This window comes from Plectropomus leopardus, chromosome 19, assembly GCF_026936395.1.
Source record: "Plectropomus leopardus strain MGB_pleo_1.0 chromosome 19, ASM2693639v1, whole genome shotgun sequence".
Taxonomy (NCBI): Eukaryota; Metazoa; Chordata; class Actinopteri; order Perciformes; family Serranidae; genus Plectropomus; species Plectropomus leopardus.
In genome coordinates, this window is record NC_142194.1 from 14,191,067 (window position 1) to 14,200,208 (window position 9,142).

At 39.5% G+C, this 9,142-nt stretch overlaps 1 protein-coding gene across 3 annotated transcripts in view; it reads right to left on the bottom strand.

Moving 5' to 3' along the window:
- ccdc186 (coiled-coil domain-containing protein 186) overlaps positions 1 to 8,773 on the bottom strand; it is a 38,308-nt gene extending 29,535 nt beyond the window's left edge. Inside the window, exons 1-6 of one of the 3 annotated variants that reach the window (XM_088069859.1) lie at positions 8,622 to 8,748; positions 8,071 to 8,151; positions 5,503 to 6,478; positions 4,954 to 5,080; positions 3,280 to 3,408; positions 328 to 540 (exon numbers count right to left, since the gene is read on the bottom strand). In XM_088069859.1, coding sequence (XP_087925985.1) covers positions 328 to 540; positions 3,280 to 3,408; positions 4,954 to 5,080; positions 5,503 to 6,478; positions 8,071 to 8,074 — 1,449 coding nt within the window. In that variant the 5' untranslated portion in view covers positions 8,075 to 8,151; positions 8,622 to 8,748. Of the gene's footprint in view, positions 1 to 327; positions 541 to 3,279; positions 3,409 to 4,953; positions 5,081 to 5,502; positions 6,479 to 8,070; positions 8,152 to 8,621 lie in introns of all 3 variants that reach the window. The other 2 variants (XM_088069860.1, XM_042507512.2) reach the window with 2 other exon arrangements.
- Positions 8,774 to 9,142: the final 369 nt, after the last annotated feature.

The window sequence follows — 9,142 nt, forward strand, 5'->3', positions numbered from 1 at the left end:
GGTGAGGCGGGAACAGTATTGGAGGACGGGACAGCGAACAGATAAGTATATCAAATCCAAGTGCAGCATCCAACATTTACTGCTGACAGAAGATTCAAACCAGGGTAATAAAGACCAGCAGAAAATCTGTATGCACCAAAAAAATGTTCACTACATCTTCCATAAAGTGAAAGAAATAATAAATACTGATGTGAAGTCATTTTTACAACTAATGTGCAGGAAAAAGTTAGTATACTTTTTCCATCTCTAGCAGCAAGTTAAGCTATATTCAAACAATCTGCCGCATACCACATTAAACAAGGCACTTAAAGCTGACACAGTACTCACCTTAGCGTCATACAGCTGCTGTAGCCGACCTTTCTCCTGAGCCAGCTGGTTTCCTCGGAGGGCTTGGCGGTCAACCTCCTTGGTGGCTTCCCTCAGCCTCTTCTCCAAACCTTCCTTATCCCGCCTCAGGTCCAGGGCCTCCTTCTCTCCCCGCACATATTTCATCACCATGGCCTCCTTCTCTTGGCGTGCCTCATCAGACTTCTTGCCCACCTGAAATGGTTGTTCATATTATGAAACAGGTCTACTGAATGTACTTCCCACATTCTTTAGTCACCGAGCTGCTTGTGCTGATATAGATCACAAGAAAGTCATGTTTTCCTTAGGAATCACTAATAGGAGCTGCAACCTTAACCTGGACTCAGACTTTCCTAAACACATATTTTGCAGTTTTAATACACTACCTAGGGCTGAAACTAACAATGATTTTCATTATCAATCCTTCTTTCATTATCCTGGCACTTTTGAGACCAGGGCACACTGTGGTACACACGGCTAGTCTCACACCTGTGAGTTCATTCCTCATGCCTATGAGATGTTCCATTTCTTAGTTTGTCAGGTTAAACTTTCGTGTGCAATCTTCACTGTACACTCTAACAAGCTGGACTTTCAGGGGTGCAAGGAAAAGAAGGAGAAACTGTATAAAGCCTAGTTCAGACCAAATATTAACAATAAAATGTGTTGAAAATGGCCTGCAACATTCTAACAGCCTGCCAGTTTACACCAATGCAACTGGACAAAACAGTGTATCGTCCCTATAGCAATAACCATCTGTACTTCCCTTGTAACTCCCAGCTTTTTTAGCATGTTTTTTTGTAACTAGATATTATTTGTAGTGCATTAAAATAGCCATGAAGAAATGGCAAAATTTGGAAAATCAAGAGGGTCAGGAGAGAAAACATTTCTTATCAAGACATAATTTCACGAGGGGAATGGCTAATGATAACCCTGTGCTTCTTGGTGCCAGGTGAGCTACAGCACTTGGCTACTGAGAAAAACGTGCACACCCAAACTCATTTTGACTTCACTACAAGCTGATTGGTGGTGGAAACAATGCCTTACTTTTACTTTCTATGACAAGCCACTGACCATTGACAAGCTGAGTCCCACGGGACACTGTCAGCCAGCTCAAGTCAAGCTGAGACAAGCCAGTTCACACCGCTGTCACTTTTCCCTACAACAGCTCCATCTCGTCTCAAATATTCAGTGAAACAATTAACTTTGTTAAACAATTAACTTATTAACAGATGAAAAGAAAGATATTATCAGTTAGGCGGCACATACTAGAGTTTATTTAAAACAACTTATTTAAATCTTTTAAACCTCAGGGGCAAAAGCTGATTAGGACTGGCTCACCATCTTAATACAAGGGAGAACTGATAAAAGGAGAAGGCTTAAAAGATACCACTGAGTGCAAAATGTAACTTTTATTGTTCACTGAACAGTGAAATTAAAAATTGAAAAGTGTGACAAAATTGTCAGGAGAAAAGTGCCCTACATGATTTTAACCAGGTGTGGAAATTACTGGATGAAAAAAAAAGTGCTTTCCTGCACTATTCGTTTAACAAGTGATTAAATCTGCAATAACAAGAGTTTGGTGTGCAAAGACCCTGACTGTTAAGCTGCTAGTTTTGTGCAAACATCTTCAAAGATTTGTGCATGCCCTTTTGGTAATTTTGGCCTTTATTTTAGCTAAAAATGAACGCAACACTTCTTTCTGTAAGTTGGTACAAGTTACTCAGTGACAGTGATATTGATGCACAGGCATAGATCGAGATACTGCAGACACTGTAGAGGAAGATACTCAGCCTGCAGTTTGTCTGATATCCACCAGGCAGTCCAGTTCAGTTCATTACAAATTAGAACGGTTATTTTTAAGTTTCCTTTGTCAAAAGTTATTAATGGTACCAAGAGAACCGTTCCATACTGTCCTGCTGTTGAGGTACCTCACACACACATAATATTCTATTAAAGATACTAAAAGGTGGAGCTAGAAATACTGCAGTCTGTTGACTAGTCAAGAGAGAATGGGCACTCTTGTCCTACAAGGACTCAATGCACAAACCATTCAATTGGGACAGAGACTGTAAACCCAATAGCCTTTTCTTTTTTGTTATGAAAGGGTTTCCCACATAGTCATGTATTTGTGCCAGTCTGCCATTATTAAAACATTTACCGCTCCAAACTGATTTATATTTTTGAAGCAGGACCTTTCATTAAGAGCGCTCTTAGAATATATACACCATTTAGTTATGCACTCTCGAATGAAAATGTGCATGTGAATGCAAATCTGGAATCTGGAATGAAAATTCAAATCACTGATTATTGTCTCAGAACTCTCTTGCTTAAATATTTGAAATCCATTTTCTTGTTTATATACAGCATTAACAAATACAAGTATTGATGTTGTGTGTGTTGTGGATAATTAAAAGTCTGCTGTGAAAGAGTGCTGTGATGTGGTCTGAAATGTCCTCATTATAGAACATCTCTGATCACAGGAGCTGAGCTCATGTCAATACATCAACAATGCTCACACTGAGTATCCCATACCATCTTATGTTAAATGTATAAGCCCAATTATCCCTGAACTATTTGGTAGTAATTTCTGTTGGTGTAACCTGTTAAACTCAGAGGATCTTTATCATCTTCATTTCAGCTTCAGTTATTCAGGACAGGATTAATGCAAGAGCATAGCTATTATTTCTTTTGTTAAGGGATCCTCCACAGTTCATTTCCCCAAAAAATAAAATAAAATCCAAAAACAAAAGTGCCCTTGGAATGGGTATATTGAACTTTTTTAATGTGACAAACATGGCCTTGCCAAAATATCAAGTACTGTGACAGCCTAAGCTGGAACAAAGCCAGACATGCAAATAAGGGTCAGACTGGAGTAAAACTATGTTGTGTGACCTGTTTATCAAAGACTCTCACAGTATTTTGGGTGTCAGTTACCTGTTCCAGCCTGTAGGACATCTCCTTCTGCATCTGCTGGAGGGCAGCCTTTGCTGCCTGGTCCTGGTGAATCAGTTTATCCCGCGACTCCTTCAGTTCTTTTAGCAGCTCCTCCACCCTGCCCTCCAACTGCAGACACAGGGAGTATACAGGGTTAGCAACTTGTTGGGCAACATGTAAGCCTGGGCCACACCTGGGCTAACCTGCCTCACAGGCTGATACAAAACGTTGAAGGCAAAATAAATTGAGACAGCACAGGAAGAGGAATGCCTTTTGGAATTTTTTCAGTCCTGGAAATTAGAGACTTTTACTGTCAATGAAGACAGAAACAGCTCTGGCAAAAAAAAAAAAAAAAACACATTTTGGTTGGAGAAAAATTAGAGGAGATCAAACCATACAATGAGTGCATGTAATAAAAAATCCCTCCTACAGCCTTCTGCTTGCACAATGCTAAAACAAACACCGTTACCAAGAAAGCACCTATCAATTATTGTTCCTTCTATGGCAACAGAGATGCTAGACCAGATCCAACAAATTGAGAACTACTTGTGTTTTGAAGGGCTGGGTAGACGGTCAGCTTTGAAAATCAAAAGATATAAACACACACACAAACAAAGGACACAAGACATTTAAAAACACCCGGAAGAAGCTGGTTGAGAGCAATGCTCTGATAACCCATCCGTGTTTAAGGCTGCTGTAGAGAATTTGTTTTCCTTTCTTGAAGCAGTGACGGTCCCAAACACAACACATTGTGCAACAATGAAAATATTTGCAAATTCAAGGGCTACGTGATTAGAACAAGCTGAAGGCAATGTCTGCCCTTTTGAGAAACAAATCTGCCATAATAAATAATAATTCAATGAATAGACAAGTCAATAAACGAAATAATAAAGCAAAATTTAGAAAGGAAAGTCTAAATGATGTAATAAATAAGCAGGTTTATTCTAAAAATAATTAAATATGAACATAAATACAAAAATAATTAAAAGAAATGTATTTATTTGACAAATAATTTACTTACGGCATTCAGAGGGGAGCAAGACAAGTACAACTGATCTGTGAACTCTCATGGAGATTAATCAATGGCTATTAGGTGATACATGAAGACAAAACCCCTTATTAACATGTCACTGAAATACAGAATTAAATAAAAGAAAAATAAATAGAGAAATTAATAAGTAGGGAAGGAGAGAAACAGAGAAATTAATAAAATGAAAATTAAATGTAAGAAGACAAGGACATATTAGGAAATATTAAATACGAAAACAAATGAATACAAAAATAATTTGTCAAATAAATACATTTAATTTATTAGATAATTGAGATTTAGATTTCTTAATTTCTTTCTTTATTGCTTCAGTTACTGAGTCATTTATTTAAGTATTTTTCATTATGACAGATTTGGTCCTCCATACCACAGGCAGGAAGTCAGATAAAACATCTCAGAGGAGCACTTCCTTGTTAGTGAAAAACATGTGGTGAATAGACTTCCATTGTTTTCAAAAATGTTTCACAAATAGCTTGGAGAGACATGCAGGACAAACATAGCCCATTATTTAGAACGTGCTTGTTTTAGATCAGGGGACAGAGACAGACCACATCACTTCTGTTTTTTCTCCACCAAAACAGTCCGTGCCATGACAATGTGAACAGACAATTGAGAATAAGACAAACCTTTTTAATGGTGGTCATGTGCTGCTTTTCCGTCTCTGCCCTCTTTTTCAGCTCTTCCCTCATGTTGTCCTTCTCTGAACAGATACCTAAGATCAGCTCCTGATGCCTCTTGTTCTCCTCGAGCAGCCTGTGCAGAAGCATCACACACAAGCATGCAATTCAGGTCAAGGCCAAACACTGTGCTGAAGCATGTAGACTTGTCATTAAGGCTGGCAAACAGAGCAGGATAGGAAAATCTGTATGTTTTTCTGTGTCATTTCGCCCAAAAGTCCAGTTTGGATGTTAAATAATATAATTATTGTGTGTCAGCTTAATTGAGACAGATTTAATACAACTAAGGTGAAAGAAAAGAAAAGTAATAGCAATCAGAAAGTAGGTTAATGTTTTACAAAACTGACCCATTATAATAGTATTATACAAATAGCAGCTTAAAATAATGCGATGAATGTGGCCTGGGGGATCACCAGCTACAGAAAAGCCAGAGACATTGATTCAATTCATAAATGACACCACAGTGCATCCATTTCAACTGACGAAATAGCAGTTTACCTCTGAATAGATTTCTCCTGCTGTGCATACTTGTACTGCACACACTTCTCAAAGACCACCATGCAGTCCTCTTGGTCTGCAGGGAGTCCGTTGACAGGTGGGCTCCCTTTGCTCTCACCTCCACTTTCACCCTCAGGCAGCTGACATGCCAACAGCTCTGACTCTAGCTCATCCAGCAGCGACTCCTGTGACAGCGAGCGCTGGATCTGGGAGATGAGCTTTCGGCTGCAATCAGTGTCATATGGACTTGACAAGGGATGCGAGGAGGCCGAGAGGTTGGCACTGGTTTGCGGGCTGGAAGCAAGGGAGGAGCTGACAGTGTCGGAACTGGGGGTAGAGGGGCCATTACAAATCCCAGAGGTGGTTGTCGAGTCAGTGGGGGTTTTGGAAGTGCTTTGGACGGAAGAGGATGATGGGCTGTCAGGTGAACCACTATCATCAGCAGGCGATGGTTCTGCGGGACAATTTGTACCCAAAACGGATGGCTTCTTGTTGTTGTTTGGAGGGGTGGTATTTGAGTCCTTCACTTCATCCAAAGTCAACGTTTCTATTGTCCCTTCAAGAACAGAAGGGGAGTTTTCTACTACATCAATTAAAGTGGTGACTACCAAAACTCCACCAGCCTCATCTGAAAGTGAAGGAGCACCGCCTTCCATGGAAACTGTACTGCTATCACAGCAGTTATTGGCATCCAGCTGACTCCCTTCTACATGCTTCTGACTGCATGTTTGAGATTTTGTCTTTGTGTCTGTCTGAAGATCTGTCGTGATTAATTCACTGTCAAGCTCTGCTTCATTGTTTGCCTTACTGCATTTTTCTGCTTCGTCTGCACTGTTGTGAGACATTTGTTTCTCCTCTTCTACATTAGACGTGCTGTTGTGAGACTGATTAACTGGGTGCGATCCCTCTGACACGGGTTCAACCTCTGATCCTTCCATCATGTGTGTCTCTGAGGCGGGACCTCTCTGGTTCAAATCTGGCAGAAACATATTGAGGAGCAGACACAGAGTAGACAGGGAGACTGAGTGGGAGCAACAGTGACAAACTTATTTCTGTGAACAGTCTAAAATTATTGAATGTTACCAATACAGCAGCCATGTGCTTTTTGCATGGCGTATCTTACAGGTCATAAGGCACACTCTTTCCTTGCAAACCCTGCAAATACCAACAATAAGCTTCATATTTCCTTGTGTTAGTTCTCTTGTGATTTGCAAATGTATCTGTTACTAAAAAGACATGCCCAACAGACACACACTGAGAGGTGTGGTCGTGTCAACACCTGAGATGTAGTTACACTTGTGAATGAGCGGGGCGGAACGTCATACAACTCATAAGTATTTGATGTTACTACACAGCCTAACTGCATTTTTAAAAAAAAAAAAAAAGTAGAACCAATCCAATCAGACGTCATGGGAAAACAAACCTGGGAGGAGCTAACGTTTATGTAAAGGACTATACAATGCTTGACTTCAGTTAACTTTTCTGACTGTATCTAGTATGAAACAATATAAAAAAATGAGGCATATCCTGAGATAGTGGCACCCAACTGGTGGGATGTGATCCAAAAGTGGTTCGCTGGTACATTCTGAATGGGCCACAAGTGTATCGAACATGTCAAGTTTGTAAAGAATACACTTTATTTTGAATATCTGGCCCAGGGCTTTTATTTTGAAGTGCAGTTTTCCACTGTTCAGCTACTTATTTTATTGCCTCATTCTTGTTATTACTTGGCCTATTACTTAACATGCTTACAATGTTTTTATGTCACTATTCATGAAGCAATAATATGCAGTTTTTTGGCTCAAGTGCTATTTATTTACTTAGTTTTAAGTAACTGCACTTTATTCTTGCAATAGGTTTTATTTTATTGTGTTCTTAACACTTGTAAAATAAAATTGAATATGTGGTCATTTATCTTCTGTGTGGACCTTGAAATAATGATTGAGGACAGGATCTGGTCCTTGGAGCTGGACCAGTTGGGAACCACTGTCCTAAGGGATGGTCAAGCCCATAGCTCTGTTTTCATGTTTACTTTCGTATAAGAATGAGTAATACAACATTATTGTATAGTACTTGGCTTGAATAAGATTTTTCTTGTTCACTTTATCTTAGGGATATGAATAAAATTAACAAACCTCTATGCCTGTGCTCACTAGAGCCATGGAAAAGATTGATACACAAATGTATTAGTTTGGGCCACTCGTTACTGGCTTAAACATCTTAAATTAAAAATTCAGCGGTTACACATTATTTCCTTAGATGGAAAATGGCTTGTACATTATCTGCTGTGTTATCAATCACTGAGAGGTGCCTGGAAAAAGCTGAAAGCAAAGTCGACTTTAATACAGCTCCCTAGGTTGTCGTCTTTCTAGTATGATATATTACACCGCATTTCCTCACACAAAATCCCCCCCCAGCACTACTTGTCATACTTCTTTCAGTACCATCTCATCCATACTCACTACACTTGTCCCACTTCTGCCCTGTCACACAAAAAGAGCTCGCAATTTTACTTACAATATCACCTAAAGTGTATCATAGCTACGCAAAGCAACACAATCGACTTACTCATGAGAAGCAGGGAGAGCACATCAGATTAAATCCATACAATGGCGTGGATGCTCTTGCGACAGGTGTCATACCATTACACTGTCAAAAGTAGTAACCGTATCGTCAACAACGTGAATTATTAAGACGTGCCATTTCAGTGTCCATGCATCTGTTAGTCACTGTGTAGTTAGCAAACAGCAGGCCGATGTGCCATTTTTATTTACAGCCGTTTTGTTAACACTACGGTCCATTTAACGTTAGCCCTAGCAATGCTCATTAAGCTCGCTAACATTAGCCTCTTCGTTAGCCCTAACAAACCATTAGAAAAACACATCATGTAGCGTAAAACACAGCAAACTAAAATGGGTAGTTGGCATAGATTTAACGCATAATACGCTGACATATTGTGGAAACTATTTACGTTAGCTGGCTAAGCTAACCTTAATAAGAGAGGCGTTAGCTAGCTGCAACCAGGCTGCTACAAGTACACTCCAGCTAGCGTAGCTAACGCTAGCACCCGACATAAATGACAAACAAAACTTAGTAAAGATGTCTATATTGTCACCCACCGAATGCCAAAAAGGCATGATGTAGTTCAATACGGAGAGAGCCAGGTTAAGAGCTAACTTTAGGCTTTCTGCCTTACCAGCTGATCGCCCCAACAAGTCACTTTGATATGACACATCAACAAATATGGCCACTGTGGGGAGAAACCGAAACGATGAGGCGAAATTAACGAATGGCAGCAAAGGGAGAAATAACGTCAGTATGACGTAAACACACGACAGGTACACATCTTTTCCCTTGCAAATTAAATATTATTACAGCTTCAAGCCTAAAAGCTGTCTGAAACCTAATTTGATAATTGTGAAATCTGTATCCTATATGTGGAAATGCAACAAAAAAAAACCAAAACATTAATAATGATAATAAAATTAATTTACCCGTGTGTCTCCCTTCATTTGTCACAACCAGGCTCTTGGGTTGTCCAAAAGACAGAGACACACACGGGTAAATTAACCAATAAAATTATTTATTATTAAAAATGATCAAAATAATTAAACCAATTTGGTATGAATCTGCAGAGCCA